Source organism: Echeneis naucrates, chromosome 9, assembly GCF_900963305.1.
Source record: "Echeneis naucrates chromosome 9, fEcheNa1.1, whole genome shotgun sequence".
Lineage (NCBI taxonomy): Eukaryota > Metazoa > Chordata > Actinopteri > Carangiformes > Echeneidae > Echeneis > Echeneis naucrates.
In genome coordinates, this window is record NC_042519.1 from 15,656,342 (window position 1) to 15,684,183 (window position 27,842).

General features: G+C 43.2%; 1 protein-coding gene across 7 annotated transcripts; it reads right to left on the reverse strand.

Moving 5' to 3' along the window:
* Window positions 1–673: 673 nt before the first annotated feature.
* Window positions 674–27,461, reverse strand: ebf2 (EBF transcription factor 2). Of its 7 annotated transcripts, none has more exons than XM_029510371.1 (16): window positions 27,328–27,461; window positions 25,400–25,556; window positions 23,706–23,763; window positions 22,148–22,203; window positions 21,953–22,026; window positions 20,490–20,558; window positions 5,527–5,608; window positions 3,952–4,093; window positions 3,153–3,283; window positions 2,807–2,933; window positions 2,606–2,694; window positions 2,438–2,503; window positions 1,711–1,885; window positions 1,438–1,620; window positions 1,144–1,314; window positions 674–966 (listed from the first exon to the last, which is right to left on the reverse strand). In XM_029510371.1, exons 1-16 carry the CDS (start codon window positions 27,459–27,461, stop codon window positions 935–937), a joined length of 1,746 nt encoding a protein of 581 aa, XP_029366231.1. In that variant the 3' UTR covers window positions 674–934. The 7 variants fall into 7 exon arrangements, with proteins under 7 accessions (XP_029366231.1, XP_029366235.1, XP_029366232.1 ...); XM_029510375.1 differs by having other exon boundaries at window positions 1,144–1,238; window positions 1,440–1,620; window positions 23,706–23,769; XM_029510372.1 differs by having other exon boundaries at window positions 23,706–23,769.
* Window positions 27,462–27,842: the final 381 nt, after the last annotated feature.

Genomic DNA, 27,842 nt, shown 5'->3' on the forward strand with positions numbered 1-27,842 from the left:
TGCAAGAACCTGCAGGGAATGTTTTAATCCAAATCAGCGAGTTTATCCTCTCAACAGATTAAGGAAAATCAATTCCCTTCAATCATTTAGCAAATTCATTAACAATTGTTTAGAGAACTTCATTTCAGTGACAGTTGGAAAAGGACCACTTTATAAAAACACATTTATATTATTCCCTAAACTAACTATAATAAGTTAAATTGCTTGTTTTTAAATAAATCAATATATGAATTCCTTTAGTAATAACCCTTGAGACAAAGAGTTTTCCCTTGTAAAACTGTCAAAACAAAAAATAAAGGGTCTATTCTTCTGGAATGTAAATTGTCTTCAAAAAGTCTACTACAAAAAAACCTCTCGCTAACTCACGGACAGTGTACACACATGCCATGGAAAGTGTCCATACACAGACAGAATAGCACCCCGCTTTTGAGAGCTGCGACATTTTATCAAGGTTGTCCGTTATCTGGCAGCGCACTCACAGCGCGTCCTGTAAGTCTCTGGCCAAGGTTCAGGCAGGTGTTGAAAGAAATGAATACTGCATGTGAGAGCTGGCCAGAGGTCAGAACAGATGCTTTTGAAGCTTGAGGTGAAAATAGGACCAGTTTCCCTGTTTCCTTTCAAAACGCAGATACTTCATTACAAACAGCAATAATATGGGTCCAGTCTGGTGCTGTTAGCTAAAGATGGTCTGTCTGTAGTTGTGGGTGGAGTAATCTCCTCTGCCTCTGAAGTAGATGGCTGGTCTTTGGACTTTTTCATGCCCCGTCCCTTTTATCCACATAAATGAAAAAGGGTCTAAGAAATGGCATGGGACTCAGGGTGGAAAGTTATACACGGTCACTAGTGAACAATTTTCCATCACCCGTGCCCTCTCAGTGCCAAAAGAGGGGCTAAGTGAAGCAGTGGTCTGGGGTAGATTGGGGTGGGTGCTTTGCTACATCGGGGGAACAACCAGGCCCGTCATTGCTGGAGAGAAAAAAATATACAAAATCTATGATTCTAATCAATCAGGTCTTGCATTAATGTACATCCAGCAACTGTTTTCTGTCTTGCTCAGTCATACCTTCTGAGTGGTTAGTATGAGGGGTTAGACTGCATTTGTAAGTTCAGACAGGGGGGTCAGATAGTGAGTTGGGTGGCTACCTCTGAAGCTGTTCCCCCCTGATGCTGGGCAGGCAGGGGAGGGGGAGCCCTGGGGCCTGAGGACAGGAGCAAAAGCACTCTTCTGTTTAGCAGCAGATGGGAAGGAAGAAAAAGGCAAGAGGGACGATGAGGAGCTGGAGCTTCCTGGTATAGTCGGGCTGGAGGGCATGACTGCAGAAGAGAGGGCAAGAGTCAGCTTCAGGTGTGAACATCTCTGCACAGTCGACTGTGTGAGGTACACAAAAACAAAACAAAACACTTTTATAGACTAATAGACAGCACATCAGGTCTTACTGTAGGGAGAGCCTGTCGGCGAGGCACTGCTGAACCCAGGAGACCCAGGAACGCCTAGGCTGGTCATGGGAACCGTCCCGTAGCCTCCGGTCATCCCACCGCTGCCACCATAGCTGGACTGCTGAGGGGTGGAGGCTGATGGGTAACCCCTCGGGGACAAGCTGCTGGAGTTTCGAATGTATCCTGGATGGAAAATGAAAATGCTGAGTCAAATTTGCGCTGCCTTTGAGGCAAAAAAGAAGAAAGAAGTAGGTTTTTGCTCTTTCTACTCACCTTGGCTGCTCTGTCCCGGCTCACCGATGCTGACGCCTAACTGAGAGGGGTAGGAGCCCAGACCCATGACACTGCCATGGGCTGGTGAGCTTGGCAGCGCCTGCAGTTGACTGTGAGGACGGGGAACGCTGTAGAGTGCTTCGGCAATGTCAGCCGCACGTTTCAACAGCATGTCCTACAGGAGAGCAAATCCAACAGTCAACAATGGTCCAAACGGGAGACAACACTGTTTGGTTAGACGGCTTTGAGTTGTCCAACTCTTGCTGGAGCATTAAAGTGTTTGTCATAAAGTCCGACATCTGAGCACAACACACTGCCAAAGAGCAATTTGGCCGCTATAAACAACCAATATGGCACAATGTTTGCTTACAGTGTTTACACACTTTTTATGTTATGGCCTTTTTTTCTGACAGAACTGGCAACTAAGTCAATTCTCAAAGGATGGAGCTTCTACTGCAAAGCTTTTAAAGCAACCCCTGCTCAGAACAACATAAGGATTTTATAGAAATTGTGAAAAAAAAAAACGGAGTAGTAAAATACAATAATAATCCCATCTAACTATTAATTCTTGTGGGTTACCTGTGACAAAGAGGTTTTAAATCTGTCATTTCATTAATTTGCACTGTATTACCTGGAAAGCTATTGACGAACGTATTCAAATTAGCCAGTTAGCAGGCTAAAGCTAGATATGTCTTTTGGATATTGCACTAAACATGGTCCTGTTTACCTGATTGCTATGTGGATTTCCATACAGGGCCTCCACAAGATCTGCTGCTCTCTTCAGGAGGATCTCCTACAAAAAACAGAATTTATTTCTTTAATATCTCTATCACTTACACACTTCTTTCAAATATAATCATAACCATTGGAAATTGTTTCTTTTGGAATCTCTTACCTTAGCTAGTTTTTCTGGATCACCAGGATGTCGAGGAATGACCTTCTGAAGGCGCTGGAATCCATAGTCTATGGTTGGTTCATTAAGAGCTGAAAGCATAAAGTACACCACACCTCAGTCACAGTTTCTCAAAACCTCATGTTTAAATTCCTCAGGCTGGGGATGAAATGGAAAAAAAAGCCCAATGCCTGGTTTTAATACCTGTGTAGATGAAGCGTCCAGGAGCTCCCTTGCAGAACTGTTTAGATTTATAAGACAGTGTGACCTCTACAACCCCGGGGATGTGTCGAGGGGGTGTCTGGACACGGATAGCGTGTGGTGTGATCAGCTGAGGACACGGCAGAGAAACTGTGTCACAAAACAGCAGCAAATTATTCTGCCTCATGCCTTGTAAATATTTAGGCTACCACAATACTGTGGAAAGATTAATTTATGGAGACTGCCCATAAATCATCTAAATAATGAGACAAGCCATATGCTATATATATCATTTCAAACTGTGCTTTTGACTGGATCATTAGTGAGATGTTTTGAAGACAATTCTTACCTCACTCCACACCAGCATGCTGCCAAACACCACCTGCAACCCGTCAAAGAAGTTCTCTCCGATGACGATGACCATGGCCCCGCCGGTGGTCCAGCCCTCACTGGGACTGATGGCTTTGATACACGGGGTGGCTGGACAGGAGAGCAAAGCAAGATTTACTGTGAGGATATCCGAGTAGCGCAGATGAGAGCACAGAAAATACTTCCAACGGGTTTCAAATAATGGAATGTCTTAATGCTGATTTTTTTGTTTGGGCTTGAGGAAAAACTAGCAAAGAAAAGCAAAAAAATAAATAAATAAATAAATTGTCATGGCTAGTTTAACGTAGTTTCATTCATTATGTGGGTTTTATACATGGGCTAAAAAATTTAGACATGAAGAATTGAGTTGAAAAAAGTAAGTCAGTACTCAAGTATATGTACTTATTTGTAGTTATTTTGCATCACAGTATGTGATAATATTATTTGTGTCCCTTGGTTTGGAGATCATTATGACTTGTTGACCTACAGCTGAATAAATTATGTTTTTAAAGTGATTTAAGACCAGATATTACTACTATTTATGTTTTATGTGAGGAAGTATTTAATGAATGCATAAATTAGCTCAGTTAATCGCCTCAGTAGCATCACTGTTAATGTTTGATATATTACAGTGATTATAAGTGGACATCAGGAAACTTGCCATTAGATTGCTTTGGATGACTCTATGTTTCTGAGTGTGAATGATGAAGCGAACATGAAGTGAAATGAAAAGGATAAATGGGGTGTGACATTATAGCGTTGCAGTGTCAGTGTCTGACCATATTCCATAGTATTCTCAACAGACTCGCCAGGCTCCAGTCTGCGGGCTCTCCGACCGTGTTTAGAGTTGTTGTGGACAAACATGTTGTCAGACACAGCTAGGACGTGGCCATCTACACTCACAGTGCTGGACAGGACCACCTGATAGAGAGGACAAGAGCCAACAGGAAGATACATGAGTGTTGCTGTACAACTTGGACAGCATACAATCTCCGGTTACAGCAGCAAAATCCCTGAGCAACAATTTGTTTCGGTGATAGCAATATTTCTCAATATGTAATGTGACATCTCTGGGATTTCCATAATATGTCTGCATTCTGGCGATGACACTGCTCACATACCCCCTCCCCCTGCGCCTCCATCAGGTCTCCATATGGCCTTTCCTGCGCCTCTTGCCTAACTTTCTGATTCATACAACATGCAGCAGGATCATCGTTGTCTCCTCCTGATCCTTCAATGACACCAAACATATGGACAACATCTCCCATATTAGCCGGCCGTTAAAGTAGTGGATGATATATTGGTGCCCTAATTTGATTTTCTGGCCGCAGCATGTGTGTGTCCCTTCCCACATCTGCCTTGCATGGCTGATACACATATAATTAATGAGAGGGTACTTGTGGGTTTTTCTTTTTGGATATTTATGAGTGTCGATGTGGAGCTATTTCTGAAAGTGATAATGAGTTTGACTGTGTATTCATGAATATGTTTTTTAGAGTTAGACGGAATGGGTCAGTGATAAAAAAAGAAGAAGCAATATGCAATAGTAAACCATACATATTTTATCGATCTTCAGAAAATCAGACAACTAAGATTAAACCTTGCGCTCCCTTAAACAGCTGGCAATAATTTTTCTGGTGAAGTGACACAAGAAAAGAAAAGGAGGAAAAGCACATGTGCTGTAGGTCGGGGGAAGGAAGGGGAACCTAAAGGAAAATAACTGTAAATTATCGATCGGGCAGATCCCTGTCCAGCTCTGAACACCTTTCAGATGAGAGTCTGCCGTGCTCATAACTTCCCAGCATGCGTTACATAGCAGGAGTTAAAGCAAACATGGCTGAAGACCGAGGGCTCTCAAAGAGTAGGAAGGGACAGAGGCTTTGCTGGGAGAAGGAGAATGCCAGACAGGGGCTGCTGGTGCTGAAAGACGGGGGAGGAAGTGAGGCAGGAGTGTCCCTTATGACCACTTCCTGGGTCACGGAGCATGACCTCCTCCATCTGGAGCCAATCACTCAATTTTTGACAACTTCCTGAAACACCTCAACCTATTTCCTGCACCCCAGCACCCCACATATCTAACTTATTTCGCTTGTCTTTCCATCTCTCTGGGTTATTATTGATTTTTGACTTTGCCTTCAAACTCCCTCCACAATGTCTTCCGTTAGAAAAACTTTTCCAGAGCTTCACTATATGAGAACGTAAACTCAACTTAGCACAGACTGGACAAGAAATTAATTATTTAATCATTTGGTTAGGATGAAGGGCATCCACATTCCTTCTTTCTGCTCACTCAGAGTTTTTTTTTTTTTTTTTCTGTTTTGCTTCTTTTTTTTTTCTTTTTTTTTCTTCCGTACCTGAAATCTCCTCATATCCCTCGGGTTTCCTGCTGTCTTCAGACAGTTCTGGTTACACTTCAGGAAAAACTTCAAGAAAAACCTGCAAAGGTAAATAAGAGGACACGTGTTTGTACATCAGCAACGAAGAAATCACTTGAAAGAATTGTGTATATGATTTTTTGCAACCCGCCCAACACAGTAGCAGTCAAAGGGTTCATTATTTTTCTGACAGGTGTGTTGCATACGTGAGTGTGTATGTGTTTGTACACAGCTATATGATTAGACATCAATCCCAGCTGTTAAGATACTGTTAAAGTCAATGTTATTACACTTTAAATCAAGTGATGAGAATCTGAAACACAGTCCAGTGAAAAGTGCTGCCGTGTTTCAAAGTAAACTGGAGACAGTGATATATGCCAGGGGACTCAGGGGACCGTGGTATCCCACAATGCTGTGTTTGAACCCCCACATGGGAATGGTGAGGGAAACGAAGTAGAGACAACTACAGAGAAAGTGAAATGAGGAGGTGGAAAGAGGAAAGTAGTGATGGAGGCACAGGATTTGGTATGGACATGAATTGTATTTTCAAGTATATGTGTCTCATTACATATGTGAGCTTACTTTTTGAGTGTGATAGAGTATGGAGACAGAGAGAGAGAGAGTGAGGGGTGCTGATAGCCTCTGCTACATCAAAGAAAACCTGAGAGAAAGGTGGAATAAATAGGAGTGAGAGAGACTATGGCGAGAGACTCCAAATCCCAGGTGTACACAGTTCGGCAACATAGCCTGCTGCCATGGCAACGAAGCTCTGCCGCAATCCCAAAGTCCCCATGCTGAGAGGCAAAGACAGCGGAGAAGGCAACAACAAGAAACCCATTCCATCAGTGAAATTCAGAGAGGAGGAAGCAGAGAGAGACTTGGCAAGGTGGGATGCAGAAAAGTATATGAAGGGTGCAGGTGCAGATGAGGCTGAGAAGAAACACACAAATCTCACTGAGAGGAGAATTTAGACTGTGTACATTAAAGTAAGAGAAAAGAAAAATGAGCTTGGAGATGATGCAAGGTTGAGATATTATGATGGCAACTGAAGAGTATATCGGGAAACACTCAAACCAGATGTCCACTTCCCGGCAAACACTTTACTATTCTCCCTCACCCAAATCACATTTATTAATTTTCCAATTAAACAAACAACAACAGTGCAGAAGAAAGAATGCTGCAGAGGGAGGTCGTGGTTCTGGGCAACATGGTTAGCTCCTATCCCACCCACACTCTGCACTGAGCAAATATAACTGATCTAATGGAGAGCGGTTGTTTGGAGAGGAACTTCATATTGGCCCCACAGCCCTCAACCCTCCCTTCAAATACTAATCTCTCGCTCATTCTGTCAGCTTTTATTCACTATTCTTCCATCACTCGCTCCAACTTCCTCCCTTGTGAACAGGACCTGGCTTGCAACTGGAGCTCAGTTCCAACAGTGTGTCCAATATTTCTTGATTTGCGCTATTTTTTCGGAGGACAATCAATATTTTTGTTGGCAGAGGGTGATTATAATTTACCAGGGAGAGCTCGGACCTCCAACCTCAAAGCTGCATTAGACTTAAGATTGGCATGGAAACATGTAAAAGGACACATCTGCGCTTCCCCAAAATTTCTCAACCTTTAAAGTTATGCTATTTATTTCTTAACTCTTGGGGGGAAAAAAACTCAATCAAAAGTGTTCTATTTCATTTTACTGCCTCTTTCAAGGGTTGATGTACAAGATGTACATTATACTCTGAGCCATGAAACTTACAATATGGCCCAATATGGCTATAACAGTAATATATATGGGGGCAATTCACAACAGCACAGGAACCATATTTTTGATTTAATAACCACGTACAAACTCATGCTGTGGTTTGGTAACACTAGTTTCCTTTCACTTCCATTTTTGACTATATAAATGTTGTTTATGCAACAGCCATCACTCATTTTACTGACTGCCTTGATGAATCTGTACATCAAGGATGTGTCACATTGTGAAATCACAACCCTAATTAAGAGGTTGTCTACATCCATCTCAGGTATTGTGCACTTTCTGAGGGTTCTTGACCTTGTTTGTTGACTTCTTTTCATCATCTCCTGTTTGGATGACACCAGATGCCTCACGTACACATCCATGCAAAGACACACACACACACACACACACACACAGAAACACAAGCACGCATTCAAATGCATGCATGCACACTCTAATACACTGACACCCCCACCTTTGCCCCCCCCCAAAAAAAACCCATTGAGTCAACTTTTCACCCCCCTCAGTTCGGACGCACACAGCTGCAAATGCTGAAATTAAAGCGAGACATTGACGCATATATTAGCATGCATTAGCCGCTTCCCCCTGCCCACTTAACATGCAAATCTCCCAGCCCCGTCGCCTCGCACCTTCTGCCACACATTCATTTGCTGAATTATAATTAGACTAATCTTGCATAATTAATAAGAAGTCGAGGACCCTCTGTTTTTTATCCCCTCCTCTATTGTGGTTGCAGAAGTTTAATATTGCTGTTGTTTGTTTTTGTTTTGGTAATGTAATACACCCACACACCTCCCCATCCACAGGGAAGGGATGAGCAGTGCATGCAAAGAATTGGAGGTGATCTTCATGTCATGGGGAAATTGCAAAGAAAGGCTATTTTCAAAGAACTCCACTGGCTTTTGCGTGTTTGTGTTTAATGTGTTCCTTGTTCTGTGCATTTACAGAATATTCTCTCCTACAACGCAGGTGTACCACAGTGCCTCTGTTTTACTAAAACACTGGAGAGGCGAAACGTGTTTCAACTTTTAAACTGTCAGACATGTCCAGAATAATTATTGTTTTTGTGCTGCTAGCAAGAAGATTTTGTGGGGCTGCACAAGTGGTATTGATTCCTAACAACTGGGAAACCAAATTTTGATAAGTTTCACATTGTCCACTGTGGTCATCAACGGGAACCAAGTTTCATCTTGCTTCACCATCCCTTCACTGACACACTTAGAGCAGGAAACACAAACAAAACAAAGAACCAAGTCTTAAACCTCGGGATCATTTTCCAGTGCGGCACCACAGGGAGTCTGTTTTCTCTTTTCTGTCGTCACTTCTGCATCTCTGTCAAAGCCTCTGATCGCTTTTGTCTGCATCTGCTTCAGTTCCCAAGACTAAACACAGGCCTCTCAGTATGAGGCAGCCATCCCAATGGTGACAACTTGCTTAATAACTAAAATTAGTTCAATGACCAACCAGCGAGTCATGACACTAAAAACAATAAAAGAGATGCTGCTTTTTGTAAAATTTCACTCCTCATTGTGGACACCCAGGTTCATTTTTCTCGGTCCATGGGGCATCTGTTACACATAAGTGTTACTCACCATGTTTTACATATGGACCTAATCAAGCAGCGAGCACCTAAGCAGCACAAGACCTCTAGCAAAAATTTTCATAGGCATTCATCAGCGCTAATCACTGTTGACTTAAACTGCACTTTCACATAGACATTAAACACATCGCCCTCTGTGCTCATTGTAAAAGTAGGTTTACTGGTAGTGGCAGCTCTTGAAGCATGTGAGCATGCAATGCAAAAGTTTATAATGTAGAGTTCAAGTTAGTTAACAGCGAGAAAACTTTTCACCACAGCTTTCCTCTTCTGGGTTTGCCTCTGGCCTTCCGATTTTGTTGTTATTGCGCCACAGATGACAAATTTATGCGTTAATAGAAAAATATGGGAGGAAATCATTTCAGCAAAAGAATGAGGAGGAGGAAATTGCCGTCATTTTTGTTCAGCAGACATGGATGCACTGTTGTTCAGACATAGGGGAGAGAGGTGAGGAGGAATGAGCAGAAAGAGGTGGAGAAATAAAAAAGGAACTGCTCCTCTTCATCCTCTCGCTGTACATGGAACCCCTGATCCTCTCTGTAATGCCTAATAGATAGAGGGTGTAGGAAGTCCATAGAGACTGAGCACCAAAAAAAAAAAAGGAAGAAAAGGCGAGGCAGGGAAAGAGACAGAGGAAGAGAGGAAGAATGTTGATGTCTTGTATCCAGGGCCATCACTCATCACACATCCCCTCCACCACCATCACACTGAAAAAACAAAACAGTGTCCTGACATCGCGGTGGAGGGGAGCGGCCAGGGAGTGAAGGAGGGAGGCAGTGAGGAAAATTAGGAAACCAGATGTGCGGCATTAAAACATACTGACATGCTGAGGGCCTTCCTCTGCCACACTCACAGACTGAGAGCACTAACTCATGCAGCAGGCTCAGATACATGCACGTATGCAGGCATATGTCCCACACAGGCTGTGCAAGCCACACACAAACACAAACACACACACACGTGAGTTCATTGAAAAACACAGAGACCAAAAAAAAAAAGACTTCCAACCATACGTGCACAATGAATCATGCAAACATCTACATATGAACAAAAATGATGCTTCAGAAACAAATGCCTAAAAGTCATATCAGCGCTCGGTGATTTTTAATAAAGCATGAATGTAATGGGCCAAAAAATACTACAGCTTAGGGCTATGGACAAGGATTTGGATAAACCACTGTTGACCTAAGAATGTTTCACGCCAAGGCACAGATCCACAGATGGGTCGTCATGCATCATTGTATGGATATGCATCCAATTAGTACATGTACCCAGGCTGAGGAAAGGCTAGGGGGGAGGGATGGAGGTGTTTTGTTTTCCTCCATGGGGAGAACTGAGTTTGGGGGATGGAGCAGGGAGGTGAGGAGGGAGGAGAGAGGGATGGGGGGGTTAGTAATAAATACCCCTGGACCCAGGTCCCCTGGCAGACTGGAAGCCAGACTGGTCACCAGGGTTAACACCCGGGGCACATGACCTTTGACATTGCTAATGGGGCACAGAAAACCGTCCACAAACTGATACCCCCTTTGTCGCATACCACCACAGGACCTTTCACACCAGCCTTTCCAGTACAACTCCCCCATCCGCACACACACAGGGAAATCTCTGGCATCAGCTTTGCTCAGCTTTCATGAGTAAAACTGACCCATATTTATCTTTCTTCTCTTCTGTCCCAACTTTTAGAAAATACACAACAGCTACAGCTGCAGTGTCCTACTATTTTACAGCACTTCTCTGCACTGTTTACCAATGCTTGCTGATAGGCAAATAAAGGATGGTGACTGTCTTTTAGGGGCATCAGTGCTTATCCTGTATGAGCCACATGTTGATAAGCACCAAGACCAAGGATAGTAAAAACCAGTGGAGGAAGTATTGAAGGTCATATATTTAAAATCTCCAAGGAAAGCCTCATAGGCATCTATACTTTTAAATACTAAAAGTATAAGTCATCTTACAAAGCAGAGTGTTGTTATACATTAGAATGTAATTTCAGATGCTTGGATGATTGTAAACTATTTTCATGAAGCTAATGTCAAGTTCATTAAAAACACTTCAAATCATGAAATAAATATAATGAAACGCGAAAAACTGTTAAAAGTAAACTCTCAAATTAAGTAGCTGAAAAACTTGTTTATTTTTTAGCTACTAAAAGTGTGTCCTTAATTACTTCCCTCCACGGATGAAACACTATGGCCAACTAGCACTAGGTTTCAAACCTCAAGGCTGTATTGACCATGAGAAGTAAGAATCAAGTATCAGTTGAGATTCATAGTTTTGTTTCATTGTTATCTAATCAGAAGATTCAGACAAGAAGATTTAGATAAAGTTTCAGTAGATTTTAGATTCCATTGTTGTCTAATATTTGAGTTATGTTTGGGTTCCTTTTCTCTTCGTTTTCATTCACAGGTAATGTCAGGCACTCAACATGCACATGAGGGAGGCGCTTTATGAATTTGCCTGCTGGACTGGCTGTGCCCCTGTTGGCCTCTTCTTCATTGCCTCCCAGGCTGGTTTCACCCCTGCAACCTCAGCCAAAGCCTATCCCACCTCTAAACCTGAGAACTGTGACAAAGGCAAACTTTGAAACGACTGGCGCTGATTCATAGAGCTGGGTGGCGCTGTAAAACCCTCTGGCTTACCACGGCAAAAAGTGACAGAAGCACAGCAGAGCTGGGAGGGAAAGAGGCGCTGCAAGGAGGAAAGTGATGTGATGGGAAGGATACACAAGAGCCACTTGAGTGTTTTAACAAGGTTTCTCCTGGGTGCTTAAGTGCTTTACTGCATAACTTCATGCTAGCTGCTAAACATGCATTTGAACATTTTCAAATGAATGAATGTGTCAGGGTCCCAAGCTTAGCTCAGCCATAGATTGCATACAAAGCTTGGCCACATGGGACTGCGGTCAGCCTGCCAAATAGATGGATATGGATAGATATTCAGAGTCTAGAGAGCATGAATTCGCAACCAGGACAGGGAATAGAAGTCCCATCAGTGGCCTGACCTCTCCCAGCCTGCTTGGTGTGTCCTAAGGGATGGGGATTCAAAATATACTCTCATAACTGTCAAATGGAAAGCAGAGCACCCTGTACAGCTGAATAGATTTCAAACACAACACAAGGTTATCTGCAATACACCAACACTGATCTTGCTTTTTCATCACCCTTTCAATCAATCAGCCACTCATCAGATTTACCAATAACACATGTATATCAAAGCTCGACCCAAACCTTCTTTTTAGAAGAACAATGAACGCGGGATGGATGCCACAGAGAGGGCTAGGAGTGGAAAGAGAAGCAACAACAGAAGGAGAAGAGATGTCTTCTTAATTAGCCAGTAATGATAAGATCTGACAAACAACATCTGTTTCCAGAAAGAGAGAGGAGGGGATGGGGGTGGGGGGGCAAGGAGGGAGAGTGAGGGAGAGAGGGAGAGGCAGGAAGACGATTAAGAGGAAGAGAGAAAAGCGGCAAAGAAACCTGTGAAGCCTAGACTACAGGGACCTGCTTGTAAGAAAGTAGAGGGGGAGTAGAGGGGATGTGTAAGGGAGGGAACGCTGTGTAGCGTGACACAATAGAAGAACGGAGGATGAGAAGTATAACAGGAGTGAAAGAAAGACAGACAGGGGAAAGAAATCCGACAGGGTTGAGGGAGTCGAAGAGCCAGGACGAAAAATGACAGACAGCGGGAGGAAAACAGATCAAAACGAGAGAAAGGAAGGCAGAGACAGACAGATGCGGAGAGGGTGAGCTGGATAAAAGTGCTGGAGAGAAGAGAGAAACGTGGAAACGTGTGAAAACATGGGAATGGAATCACTCAGAGGTCCAGGGCGCTGTAATTTACTGTCCGTAGCTAATACACAGCAAATGTGTGGAGCTGAGGGCTGGGAGAGGAGAAGGGGAGCTGGGTTGATAGGGGGGCTAAACAGAGGGCACACAGACTGTTGGGGCTCTCAGCATGCCTGCTGGGAGCCTGTCAGCAGTCACATCACCCCCTGCCCTCGGCCCTGACAGATTCATCAGGACCGCTGCAACTCGCACACACGCTGGAAATGATTATAGTGATACTGCAATTTTTAGCTTGCTTTTATCCTTTGACTTATATATTCCCCCATAATGATGAGATCACAACATCTGCCGCGGCTCCGTGGAGTAGTGGTCGCAATGTTGCTTCACATTTAGAAAGCTCTGGATTCAAACCTTTCTTGTGTGGGTTCCCTGTGGATGCTCCAGCTTCCTCCACAGTCCAAAGACATTACGTTGATTGGTGACTCTAAATTGGCCACAGGTATGACAATTGTTACAAATGAAAAATTTTACTCTGTGTGGCAGTCCTGCAATAGACTGGTGACCTGTCCAATGTACCCCCCCCCCCCCACCCGCCCACTCACTTTGCCCATTGTCATTTGGCTGCCCACGACCCTGCATTAAGTTCTATAGACAATATTTGTTGCATCACTGATTTGGGTAGAAAACACCAAACAGCATTGATTCCTACTTCTCCTCAAGTTTTATGTAAAAAAGATTCTTACCTGGTTGCTTTTTCTAATGAATGACAAAAAAGAGCAGATATTGTTTGGAGCCTCTGTGGATTGGGATATTTTGTGTTTAAGTAATACTGCAGATGGGTAAATATTAGTGTAAAGAGATTTTTGAACAAGTGACATCCAACTCCTGAGAAAATACTGCATCATCTGTCCAGATTCCAGGTTAACAGACAAACAAACAAACAAGGTGGCTGGCGGGGCCAGCCTAGCACCAGGGGGCATTGTTAAGTCATTAGTGAAATTTAAGACCCCAGCATAGGAGGATGACCGATCCCTGTTACACACACACACACACACACACACACACACACACACACACACACACACACAGCACCCAGCCAAAGAAAACAGCCCCTGCACTTAAATACCACTGTTAACTGGCCTCTGACTCCACACCCACACACACACAACAGGACTCACACTCATGAGATCCTGTTCAGACTGACACATGATCCCCTCACAGAAAATAAAAGGCAAATGCAAGAATCATATGTAAAATAAACCCACACATGACCCAATGCAATGTCGCATACATACACACAGGCACACATTGCTCACTTACTTGCAATTTGAAGTGCCTCTAAATCACACTAATCTGCCCCCTTCTGATCTTTTGAGTGCCCCTACTTAATCTCTACACTTCTCAACCAAAGGTGAACCCTATTAGGGGCCAGACAAATAGGAGGGTCTGCCCTGGCTACTCTGGGAGTGTGAGGTCTTTCAAGATGCCATTGAGCTGCAGCTCAAAACCTCAACCCCCCAACCATTCCCTCAGCATCCCACCCACTCCCCCTGCTGTTCCTCCACATTAGCCCATTGGTAGTCCATTCCCATTTCCTGTCAAAACATTTCTTTGCAGCTCTGTGTTTCCGACTGCCCCCTCTGTAGGCTCTCAAAGCAAACAAGCCGGGCCTACATCTGATGTCAGGGTTCAAACCACAGCAGCCAACAATGGCCAGCGCAGAGCAAAGGTGACCAAACACAAACTCTGCTCATAACCTACCACTCATTATACACTTCCTGTGCAAACTGGTGTCCAGGATCTTCCCAATTCAAGTGAAACCACAACGTGGAAAGCTGTAGTTGGGCCAAACGGTTTCTGAACTCATTTTCACCGGTCTAACTCTCACCATGGGGCGCTCACAGTTTGAAGCACTACGTCTACCTGTCAGTAAATTTGATATTCTCGACATTGCATTGTCTCTCACTGTCCGTCTTTGTGCCATTCTCTTCCTTGCATTGCCCCAAGGGAGGATCCATCCCTCCGGTCCTGTGCCAACTGCTCAGCGGTCCAGCCTGTGTGCCGCTCTGCTTTGTGAGGCGGTGTGCACTGGAGCCTCAGGGCCTTGTCGCCACGCTGCCTGGCCCCCTGTCTGAGGAGCTACTGACAGGGAGTCTGGAGGGACTGGACAGTACTAGCCCACCAGGGAGAGACCTGTGACAGTAGACTGAGGGGGAACAGTGTGTCTGACTTTGACTTCTGTATGCTTGTGTGACAGGTAATTTATGTATATTCATATCAGGATCTATGTGATATGGATTATTGTGACTGTAGTACGGCAGCTGTACAGTTTTCGGTGTCTTCAGTGAATATCAACAGCAACTGCGGAGTTTTTTTATGATATGGCAACATATGCAATAAGACAAGGTAAAAATATTAATAATTAGAATGCAGGTGTTTCTGAAACCAAGTGTTCAGGCCATATTAAACTTTGGGTCACCAGGTTACAATAATTTTTGACACGCTAGAATGACACTACACCTGGTGAAACATTTACCCCCCTGAATTAAATGGAATTGCACATTGATGTCATAAACGTGAACGCTGGCTTGGAAACAACACATACTGAGATGTGAGGAAAACACCAGAATGTCAGAACAATGTCCCTCTCCTCCATCATCGTCTTATCGCTCATCATTTATTTTTGCTCACGTATGAAAACGATTCTGCCTCGTCAGCTTGCTTAGGTTAAATCAACACCTTTATACCAGAAGCACAGACAACTGAGGCAATTATATTATCAAAGACTGAATATTAAAACAAAACCGATTAGATTTGATTCTGTGGCTCCACTTTCTCTAGACAACTTTTCCCATCATAAAACTGAACAGAGCTATAAACTAAGCATCGCACAACACTAGCCATAGATAATTGGAGGTCTATGTAACTTTGAAGCAACTCTGCCGAAATCATCTACATGTCATTCTGCAGGCAAATACCCCAACAACTCACATCACATTCTTACTGGTGATTATTTTTACAGTGAAATATATCAAAAGTAAATGTATAGATTTAAAGCTGCTTGACTTGATTTTTAATTATCTCTTAGCAAGGAGATCTGCTTAAATTGTAATTTCTATATTGTGTCATTCAGAAATCCTTCAATCATGCCGCTGCCCCATGAGATTATAAACTCTTGACTAATTTTTGACTAATCTTTTCTCTAATGTTACAAAAAAGGTACCGGCAGTACAACATGCCAGTTTCAACACGGAGATCTATGAGCTCCGCTTGACAGCTACAGGAGAGTATTACTAGGGAGGTCTGAGAAACAATCTCCTAAAATGACATTAGTGTTTCGCACATAAAACTCTCAAGTGCATATATGATGAACTAACAAAGCGACTTGGCGGCTGAACTCAAGTATGCATCTGGGAAAGGGGAAGAATTCGACCCCTGACACCGTCCAAAAAATGTTGCTGCATTTATTCCTTGGCTGATAGTTTAATGTTCTTTTCCCAAAGACTTGCAACTTCTATTTTTTATTTTTATTTTTATTTTTTTTTTTGGGGGGGGGGGGGGGGGGGGGGGTTGTAGAGGCTGAAGAATAAGGAGGCCGTTGTTCCCCGCAATCAGCAGAACAAGGAGAAACTGGGCTGTAGGAACAGGTAAGCTACTGTGAAAAATACAATTCAGGAAGCTCAGAGGTAAACTGCCTCAGTCATTATACATTGTTATTTTTTTAAATTAATTCAAGATGGGCAGAAACAGCTGCATGGACTAACATATAAACAGATGGCCAGAGTGAGTATCTGGTTTACATGATATCTGAACTGTTCAGTTTAATATTAATCCTTAGAGAAGTGACACTGTAAAGACTGTGTGTTTGTATGAAATCATAGTCTTTCCACAGAAAATATATGCTTCTGAATTAATTTCAGCACAATGAATGAATAACTAATGATTATAAAAATAAATAATCAACTGGGAGATATTGTAATTGAACTGAAAGCGAAACAGTGTACAGTAAATTAATTAGCGCAAAAAGAAAAACAAAGTACGCATGCAAAAAAAAAAAAAAAAAAACACTGCACTGACTAGTTGTGAACAAACCTGTGATACAAACATAAACCCAAAACAAGACTACAAACAGATCAATAAAACCCACAACCTAAGATTAAGACTAATGGATTCCTCTTGGAGCCAAGGATCTGAAGTCAAGGCATTGCCCGGGACAACTAATCATCATTTAAATCGCAAAATAATGAACTCCAAAAGCAAAATTAACAGTTTGAAACAAACATAAAACTACGAGAAACAACAAAATGTAAAAAATCTAGGCTTGATATGCATGAGTGCTTCTAAGTCTTTAGGAGTTGTTTTTAGTGTGGGGGAGGGAAGAGCCATATTGACGACATTGGAAAATTCCTATTGATTATTCTTCTTTTCTCTGAGCACCGGCTTGTTAAAAAAGACCCCTCTTGGAAACACAATCAATTAGTGAGATAGTGCTTGCCATTGATCAGCACCCCCCCCACCATCCTACCTCATAAGGCTCTTGCCTCACGATGGAGCCCTCCACACACACGCCTTATGACCCACTATTGATCTCAGCTTCTCAAGTATAAAAGCACACACTCACAGTGAGAGCTGACCCCTCGCACACAAACCACACAGTCTAATACTAATACTGACATCTGCTTGTCTCCATTGTAAACCCGTGGTCCACTCATAAATACAGAGGCCAGCTTTGGCCCAGAACCAATATAGTTCCTCAGAGGTCAGGGGTCAGCATGACAATAATACCACCATTAAAATATCTAATACTGAGAATTCGCATTGCACAGAAGCTTTATGCAATAAAAGCAACAAAGCACGATTGAAAGTGACAAAAATCTGCATCACACAAGGGGCTGATTGCGTTTTTTTATGTGATCTGTTGCTTAATGATAGGGAATAAAGATTAAAACTTATAGGTATAAAACAAATTGGGGCAAGAGAAAGGGCAAATTTTTCATTTGAGGAGTTTTTTTTTTTTTTGCCTGATAAATTGGGGAAGAAAATATGTAATCATGTTACACCATTATATACTCAGTCAATCAACGAACCAACTCGCCTGAAATCACCACACAGTTAAAAAATGTTGTGGCCGAATAGGAATTTATGTGAAAGATCATTCAAAAATAAAAAGTAGTAGAAACGTTGGCACCGCTAGTTTGGAACATTAGTGAGGATTTATGGTGATGTGCCCAGAGGAACCAATCTATCTATGTGTCACTTGATCAATCATCTAACCAATCCATGAACAAGCCAATCCATCAGTCAGATAGGCGACATCCTCCAAACAGAGAAGTCACACCAGGCTTTCTAGTATAATGGTTCACTCAAGTTAAAATTAGACAATTGTAAAACTAATAGGCACAGCGGGTTGTGGGGCAGATAGAGCGATAGATAATTCTCTCCCATAGGCAACTTAAGAGTCATCTCTTTGTCAACGACTGCCCTTGCTCGCTTCATCTCTCAGTCTCTCTGCCCCGTATTCCTTCACCCCCCACATTGGATCAGCTGCGATCGCTTCTCTCTCTCCTTTCACTCAAATCAGGATTAGGAAGAAGGGGAGTGGGTGGGGGGGGGGGTGCGTAGCAGCAGGGGGGAGAGAAAACTGAAACAATATGGAAAGGAGATTAGAAAAGAGGGGGTTTGGGGCTGTTTGGGGAATTGCTCCCCAGAACTCCCTTGTGCTTGGGTAGGTGTCCTAATGACACCGCCTAATTATGGCAAAATTAGACAGGCTAAAGCGAAGGTGGGGGGTGGTGGAGGAGATGGTAAAGTGAAGTAAAAAGAGGTGGAGCAAGGGAATTAAACAGTGGGGGCAAATGGAAAAAGAGCGAGAGGGGTGTGCAGAAGTATAGACACAAGTTGAGGCGGGGAGGAAGGGAGCATGTTGCTGGGAGTGAGAGAAAAAGAAGAAAAGGAGGAAGGAAAAGGCTAGAAAACAGAGACTGGGCGATCGGAGCAAGTGAGTCCCAACACGCTGCATGTTAATTGGAGAACAGGTGTTGGGGCTGGGAATAGGAAGCTGATTACTGCAGCCACAGAAACAGACCGTCTCCTCCGCACACACACACACAAGTGCACACACAGGAACACACTCCCATACACACATGAATAATTTAAGACCCAAGTAGTGACTAGGGAAAAAGGTCAGAGTAGGGGTCACACAGACACATAGACAATTGCACGTACGTCTATATACATAAATAAATGTGCGTGGATCCTGACACACACGCATGAAAATATACATCCGTTCGTGTACATACTAACTTTGACATTGGGCTCAAAGCATACACACATCTTGCCCTTTCAATCTTTCTGCCCTCCTGTTTTCAGTGATGAGTATGCACACGTGCACGCACGCACACACACACACACACACACACACACTACAGTCAAACAGCAAAGTGCACATAAGGTGGGATAAAAGGGCACAGGGCTCCACAAATTCCATTGGCTTATCAGAAATTAACTGGCTGTTAATAGGCTGCTCCCTGAGGAGAGGATTTCAAAGACCAGTCAAGAGGGAGAAGCCCCCATCAGGATGGGATATGCCCAGTGTGATTAGAAAGTACAGTAGGTCAATGATTCCATTTAAATCAATCCTCACAGCCTATACACACACACACACCAAGTCACAATAAGATATAAATCGCTCTCCTCACCAGCAAGCCACCAAGCTACTTAGAAACACATTTGGAGAGGTTCAGCCATGTTAGCAGTAAAAATAAAAATGGTGCAGTGGGGCTTATTGGGAGAGTAATGTGCTACAGCAAAAGAGAAAAGCAGCTGCTCCATCGCATTCTGGCAAAATTCAAAAGACAACAGCCCCCTTTTTCCATTATATGAAAACTATCTTCAGTTGAGATCCTTTGAGACACACTGTCAACGGCCAGCCAGCTTGAACTGAGGAGGGGAAAGAAAAGGGTCTTTGACGTATATGAAGTGAGTGTTTTCTTGACATGCAATTCTAGGGAAGGAGAGAGGGAGGGGAAGGTGATGAAGGTTGCATCTATGACATCGCACAGAAAGTATTTCACATTCAGTCTGCTTATGAACATTCATCAAGAAGGCTAATGCCAGGCAGACAGTGTGAGACCTCCAAAATCCCCAGGACGTGAAGGCCCTCACACATGCTGATTATATCTTTGGTCATTCAGCTTTAAGCCAGATAAGCAGTTGTCAGGGTGAACATTTACTACATATGTGAGCTGGTCTGGCGGGATGAAACTTCCACATGCTTCTGATAAAAACAAAATCTACACTTTTGGCAGGTTTCAGGTGCAATGTGGGCTGTTCATGGTAATGAGAAACCAAAGTGAAACAGATCCCAGAGGGTTGAAGATGGATCGATGGATAAACAGAAAGGCGAAGAGAGAGAAACACATGGGAGACAGACACTGACACAGACACTCTGTACTCCATCTTACAGCCTACCTGCACTGGTTAAGTTCACATGTACATGGCAGAAACACCGTATCACTATGTTGTAAATATTCATACCTCTATGTAATGCATGTGTTCAGATTAATATTTATATAAGAAATAAGCTAACAAACAATGAAACCTCTGAACGCTGCAGAGGTACATTACTACTCTTCTCACAGTAGTGAATAACTGTTCAAGTAATCTCTACGTAGAAGCTTCAGCATGATCTCTCCCCGGCACTGTGTGTGAGTGTGTAGGTGCAACACAAAGGCTCGCCTGAACACTCAGTATGAAGAGGTGCTTGTTTGAGGTGGCGGACATAGTTTGATCTCATTACCTGTCAATGATGACTGGATCAGAGGGTGTCTCGTTTCGGTTGCCACAACTTTTCTTCTCACAGCAGCGACTGAGTGGGCAGTTAAAGAGACAGAAAGGAGGAAAAAGTCAGTGTTGAAAAACAAAAAAAACAAAAAAAAAACAATTAAACAAGAGGAGCCATCATTTGTCTGGGCCATCCACATCCTCCAACCCAGACTACTCGGCCCCATAGTCGGCCAAGATCCAGGAGAACACAAAGGAGGCATGAGAGGGGAGGGGAGGAATAGACAAAAGAATAAAAGAGGAAGAAAAGGTACAACAACACACCCTACAAACAGTGAGAGACTATTCAAAAGTGAAAAGCCAGCCAGGCAATCTGTCACATTGATTTCAAAATCAAACTCAACCCCCATGCAGCCTCACTACACACACACATATACACACACACACACACACACACACCATCCCACAACATCCTACTATTTGTCAGCAGTCCTGTCCGAGGAGCCTGCTGGCCGGCCACCCAGCCCACCCCTCCCCAAAGTCCCCTTCACTGCATAACAAAAGTGCCCCCACCCCTAACCATCTGCCACCCCTACACCTCGCCTCACCCCTCTCATGTCCCAGCTTGGCCCTGCCCTGCCCCCCTCCGCCCCCCTGTCAGACGGCCTCACTCCCCAGCTGTGACGCTTGCCCTCTGCCTCTTCGGCTCTGTTATTAGCCAGCTGTGAGTCACATTCGGGCATCTGCTGGCTACACAAAGGCGAAACCCACTCTGTTTAAGCCCCTTTCCCCTTGTCCCAACCCCTTATCCTTCTCCCTGCTGCCCTCCAATCCTGGATGACTGCCCTGCTCCCAGACCACTCTTTCACACCTCTCCTACGCCCATGTACCCAAACTCACCATTTTCTTCACTCACCAAAGAATAACAAAAATCCTTTGGTCCCAATGCTACGACTACCACATTTAAATGTGCTGGGCCATTGAAAGAACTTTCTGCACCTCGATACTTGTTGACAAAGTTCACATATATGCTCTCTCAACAAAACATAAGTGCTGCAGTTCTGATGAGGGAAGGTGGACTGTTCTGCCAAAGTGTGTCTGCTGCTGTCAGCTGAGGTTTGGCTTCTAAACCTCAGGCCACAGAGCAAGGAGCTCTGGGAAGAAACAGGAGCCTGCCAAGAACATGGTGCGCTGCAGCAGAGAGCAGCATGGGGCTACCACTGTAACAAGGACGATGACAGACAGGCTTGACTTACAGTTCAGCCACAGACTAGTTTTCAAAAACGTACAGCCCCAAGCGTCATCCCAAAACCACATTTCAAACTCTCTGGGACAAAACAGAGTGAGGGAGAGTAATGGATATTTGGATTTTGTCCCTTTGGGTGAAAGTTTCTATGAAAGCAAGAGAAAGAGTGTGTGCGTGCATGTGTGCGTACTTGTGCGTGCATGTGTGTGTGTGTGTCTGGGTCAAACACTCACCTGCACATGACCTCATGTGTGAGAAGAACTCTGCACATTTCTGGATTCTTGTTTTGTCCTTCATATGATATGGGCTGAGAGGAGGAAATGAGAAGTAATGGGAAAGATTCAGTTTCACAGAGAATCAATGAAACTTCTGTTTATATAGCTCGAGGTGGAAGCCCCTTCGAGAGGACTCGGGGAGAGATTACCAACCTGTTTGGTGACGGAGTCGATGAGTCTTGCATAAAGATCTTGCTCCGTACGGACACCTGCAAAAAAAAACCAAAAAAAACACAGCACTAGGTTATTATCAATAACATATATCTCTAAAATGTATTTAAGACATTAAAAAGGCACCAGTGTGTGATCTCCTGTTCAGTGTGTCAGCTAAACAGATGAGCACTTGTGCTAAACAGCCATTTTTATCATATAGATAACCTGAATATAAATGAACAGTAATGAATTATGGCACATAAGCCTAGCTGCAAAATGCAACCTTTAGTTGTTTCTTTCATGCTGAAATAAAGAAATTGACCATGCACTGACAAAAAAAAAGTACATTGCACTGAGGATTCTTGAAATAAGAAGGAAAGATTTATGCCATAAATCTTTTTTTTTTTCCTCAAAATCTGGACAAGCTCTCAGAAAAGCATTGAACTCTGTCCAGAAAACATGGAGGAATAAGATTGGCATTCACTTCATACTTTCTCACTGATGGTTTCTGAGGGGATTGAGAGTTATTTAATGTTTGATGATTATTAGTCATGTTCTGCTTTCAGGACAGAATTTATATCCAGGTTCTCACGATTTGTCAGGCTTTTCGTTTTGTGCTTATTTCTATGTCAACGTATGATTTATTCCTAAATTTATTTTACTAATGAGAGATTAATTATACACCAACAGGAGACTTATCAGTTTGTCATGGGATTTAATGGAAAAGCAAATGACTTTTGATCAGTTTCTTGCTTCTGTGTAATCAGTTGCGTTTCTGAGCAACATTTCTGGATACACCTGAACCAGTGGATGCTATGAAACATTCACAATAAATCACACAATGGAGGGGTATGACACCTAATGAATTGCTTTTAGGGAGAAGCGCATATTACCCAAGGAAGTTTTATAGAGACTTTGGAGAATATTGCTTTTAAAATGTGTTCCTCTCATCAAAGTCTCGATTGAGATGCCTTTGATATCGCTTGGGGGAAGGGGATGAGAGGAAGGGATGTAGAGGAAATGCTTTTGGTGAGCTTGTATGTTTGTGTGTGTGTGCATGTACGCAGGGTGGATGAGGGGGTTTCTGTATTACATGTCTTTTATCTTCTCTCCCATGGGTGCCACAGCGATGGCAGAGTAGGGGCAGTAGTGGCTCATGGGAACCAAATTTCTCTGTGTAGCCCCCCGATCTGATGTGGAAGCACTATGAGGTGGGGGTGCAGCAAGTGGGGGGGGGGGTGTAGTAGTATGGCAACATGTGCCTCATTTCCCCAAACGTGGGCCCAGAAGAGACTACTTGCACAGCTGAGCGTTGAATCGTGCAAACCCAGTGATTAGGCAATGAACGGAAGGAAATTTATGAGCTCAGAGAGGAGAGGCGAGGTGAAGCAGGGGAGGATGTGAAGACACATTACTTAAGTGGAAAGGCGTCCATCATGTTAGTGCAGTGGTGTCACTGGTAACTTTTTTCAGCATCGTGTCTAAATGATCACATTAGGCACCTCAGAGGGTGAAGAATCCACCCACAACCCGAGAGCGTGCATTTGACCGGACTCACCGTTGCTGTAGAGGAGCTGCAGCTTGTAGTGTGTGCCGTTGTTGGTCTTTTCTCCCGTCTGCTCCTTGGAAAGACACAAAAGACAGACAAAATGCAGGGCATCTAGTTAAGCACATCTGGGTCACAGATAAGTACAGCTGGGCATCCCCATGCAGTGTTAAGCACAGTGAGTCTCTCCTAATCTTTGAGACCCGCCCTTCCCTGGAAGCAGCATTGAGATCAGAGGGCTGTCTGCTCAAAGCCCATATGGGATCCTGCATTGTGCTCATAAGCTGAGCGCTTAACCTTGAGTCGGATGTTCTTTGTGGAGGTCTAACTATCATGTTTGATATGAACTGCTTAAACCTTCAGATCAAATGCACTGGTCCTCCCAGCAATGTGGTAGCACTGGCCAGTCCAGTATATGTGGATGCATGTGTGTGTGTGTGTGTATGTTCGCGAAGTGTGTTCCAGTTGGTGGAAAGTACTGCATATGAGACTGAGTAGCAGTCGACCTTGACAGAAAAACTTCCTTTCTGCTATCCCTCCTTCCCCCAGGCTCTCCACGAGCCTCTCTCTTCTTCCTTCTCTCCCCCTCTCTGTCTCTTGTTCCACAGCTTCCTTTCTCTTCTTCTACCTCCACTGGACTTTCTAAGTGGTCTCAAAGGATTGCTCTCTGGTCCAATAACCCAGGAGGCTGGCATCACATAGACGAGAACAAGGAAGGAGCAGCGAGAATGGCGAAGTTAAGGGAGCAGGAGAAACCAGGAAAAGGAGGCAGTTGGAAGAAAGAAAGAAGAAAGAAGAAAAAAAGACGTCCGGAAATTAAGATGCATGAAGATAACTTGGAAGGTAAGAGAGCTCAAAACTCAATATCACAAGTGAGACTGAGACACATCAGGAGATAGATGGATGCCTGGCTTCATAAGTTTTGTAAATATACACAGAGGAACATTTATTTTGCCATGCCATCACTCTACCTCCTCATAATTACAAAGCAAAAACAGATGCCAGGGTAACCATGCAGAAAATGAACTCCTCCACTACTGTCATTTTACTGTGCCTGTGGCCTGCGTGGCACAAAGGGGAGCACGCTGACAGCTTCCTGCCCTGGCATTAGCCTGCTCTCCCTTTCTTTAGCCCCATGAAATTCATAGCCAAACTGTGTTTGAACTTCACTTGACAGGACTGTGTCCTCTCATCTTTCTCACGGGGGAGAGCTGTTGCCAGTTTAGGAGATTTTTGCCCCCCTTGCCACAAGGCAAAAACATCCATCAACACTGGGCATACGGCTCCCACTCCAGGCAGTCTGCCCTCTGTGGTCTCTTTCTATCTCTGTCTCCACACTACACCCTTCCTTATTTCGGTCCTGTCAAACCTGAGGAATCCAACCCCCCCCCCCACAACAGTATTTAGAGTATGGGGAGGGGGGGGGGCATGTAGGAAAAGAGACTTTGATGATTAGTTCACTGTATAACTTAACAGGAGTGAGCAGAATTTGCATTTTAAAAAGGAGTGATGTCCTCCTAATGAGGCAAGCTGCTAATTAGTCATTAGATATTCTTTTTCAATCCCACATCATCAGCTCATTGAGGGTAAAGCTTGTGTAAACATGTAGCCGTCAGCTGTTAGATATGCTTGGCTTTACTGAGGATGGGGAAGCTCAAGCTGAGCACCTGGTTACATCTGAAATAAAGTGTACAATAATCACACACCTTTTCATGTTCAACAAAGTCCACGAAGGCGGTCCTCTCCACCTCCACAGGTTGGCCATGTCTGTCATACAGAGCCAAGACAAAGTGGAAGAAGTTGGACTTGCGGAGATTGGACGGCGGCTGCTTCTCAAAATGAGCTCTGGACAGAGCAACTCCACTGAGGACACACAGGAAGAGACAGTCAGCGCCGGTTCTCATCACACATTCTCATCTTTTCATACAGTGTTTCAAATTCAAATGATAAATAAAAAGTTTGTCCTTCACTTAATTACCCCTATATATAAATGACGCATGCAATTGATTGTAAATATTATCTCTAATAATAAGTAATATATAAAAACAAATGACAATTAAAAAAATTAACCAAATAAAACTCGACAAAAACATGACAGTTTTAATACAAATCATGAAAGCGAAATGTTTGAATTACGACTGCCACTTTAATGGCAGTCATTTTATATTTAAAAAAAATCTTACAGCCATATTTCCAATTACATAAAATCTTTTGGGCCTTTCATTTAACCACCCACATAATGGTAAGAAAAAAATGAACACCAAATATAAATATTTATATATCCTTTGTAAATATTTTATTTTTGCTATAATTTGAATACGAAAACCTGTATGACCTGGAAAATGACACAACAAATAGGAAAAGTAAAGCTTGACTTAACTGTGATTGACCCCTGAAACTATAAAGTCACAATAGAATCAGCTCTTCTGAGTAAAAATGATGTGGATCATCCTGGATGAAAACTGTAGACTACAATAGGTTTTCTGACTGTTGAATTAAATCAGTGAATTTAAAGATTCAGGCTTAGTCCCTTCAAAGAAACTCGGAGTGTTTCATCTCGGATCAACACAGAAATAAAAGACATGTTCAAATCCTCAGGTCTGTTCAACCACACAGAGCCCACACAGATTTTTTTTTCTCTGAATGTGACTTCAGTCTAAAACGAGCCATTTTATATCTTTAAAAAAAAAAAGCTTCAAACTTGAGAGTCGACATAGATTTATTCCTTGAACGCTTCTGTGAACAAAAAAAAGAAAAAAAAGTCTGTGATTTTACATCAACTAATAATGTAGCTTATTTTAGATTACAATTTAACGTTCAAAATAATATTTCAGTTAATCAAATAACCTAAACGCAATGTGAATAACGCCAATGCTGTTGTAATTCTTACTAACTGATATTTATATATTATGTACATATTAAGGTATTTATTATACGAATTAACTTGTTTCCTTATTTTTCTCTTCTACTGCATTTTTATGACTTCCTAACATGATAAGTTCGTTTAGAAAATTAAAAAATGCGAAGGCACTGATTGATCATCTGGGACATGTAAACAATCATCAAAAATAGATCAAGTGTTACCTTTTGAAAAATCTAAAAAGCGTTTCTTAGCTGAAGAAAGCATCAGTTCCAATAACCGGTCTGAGAAAAACATATTTATCTTGTCTCGGAGATTTTTGAGAAAAAAATTTCATGTGTATTTGTTCAATCTAAAAATGAAAGTTGACCTTTTGCACGACAGTTAATTCTCAGATCAAATGGTCCCTTTGAGGCTTCAAGTCAAAGTCAACCACTGATTATTAGTTTCGTGCAGCATAGGCCTCCCTTCCCTTTGTGCACATAATCAGAACTTCCCTTTCACTGATTTTTAGAAAAGCTCATAATAATAATGACAATAATAATCTATTTCACATCACCTTAAGAAGTTTCGTGAGTTTGGCTCAAATGGGTTTTTACAGAGAGTCGTGTGATCGTCTGCAACAAGTAGTTTGCAGCCCTTTTTAAAGGAAAGATATAGAAGCCACATTGTCTTGATGGTATTGGTCGCGGAAATAAGTCGGTGTTGTCGCCAACCAGGCTGAGTGAATCAGATGAAAGAACCGGGCGGAGGAGCGCCGGGTTTGTACTCTACCTCTGCGCTGCGACGTTCGCATCCACCACCCCGACGTTACGCACCCACGACCGGACCGGATCCATCTCCTCTCCAAGACTTCGCTCCTTTAATCCGCTCACTTCTCGTATCAGGTGCTCCTGGATCCCGAACATTTAAAGCCTCGTCCCGGTCTTGTGGTACACTTTTTTTTTATTTAGGGGTTAAAAAATGAGTTGGCGAGCTAAAGCACTTCGGCAAACAACAGCAGGTCTCCCCTTCAGCTCTGCGCTCCTCCAGAGCGCCACCAGAAAACAGGGCTCTGCACGGAGCTGAGAGAAATAAATGATCTGTGCAGCGTCTTAATAAAAAAAAAAATCCAGGCAGACTTTTTTTTTTCTTTTAAGGCTTAGAGGATGGTAATAAATTCGCTCCCTGGCTGGTTACAAGCATTGTCCAAGCGCAGAATCTCCGGCGTCAGTTCAAGCGCAAACGATCACCTGCTCCAGGGGGGCTGGACTCAGACGGTTCAGAGCGAGTCCGACTCAGAAGATCCT

What these genes read in the sequence shown, in the direction of transcription:
- ebf2 (XM_029510370.1), bottom strand. Translation starts at nt 27,461, where the DNA reads ATGTTCGGGATCCAGGAGCACCTGATACGAGAAGTGAGCGGATTAAAG. An exon ending in GCAGCTCCTCTACAGCAACG is followed by an intron (nt 22,204 to 23,705) that starts GTGAGTCCGGTC and finishes TTTTTTTTGCAG; the next exon opens with GTGTCCGTACGGAGCAAGAT. An exon ending in GCATGCTGGTGTGGAGTGAG is followed by an intron (nt 2,934 to 3,152) that starts GTAAGAATTGTC and finishes CCGTGTCCTCAG; the next exon opens with CTGATCACACCACACGCTAT.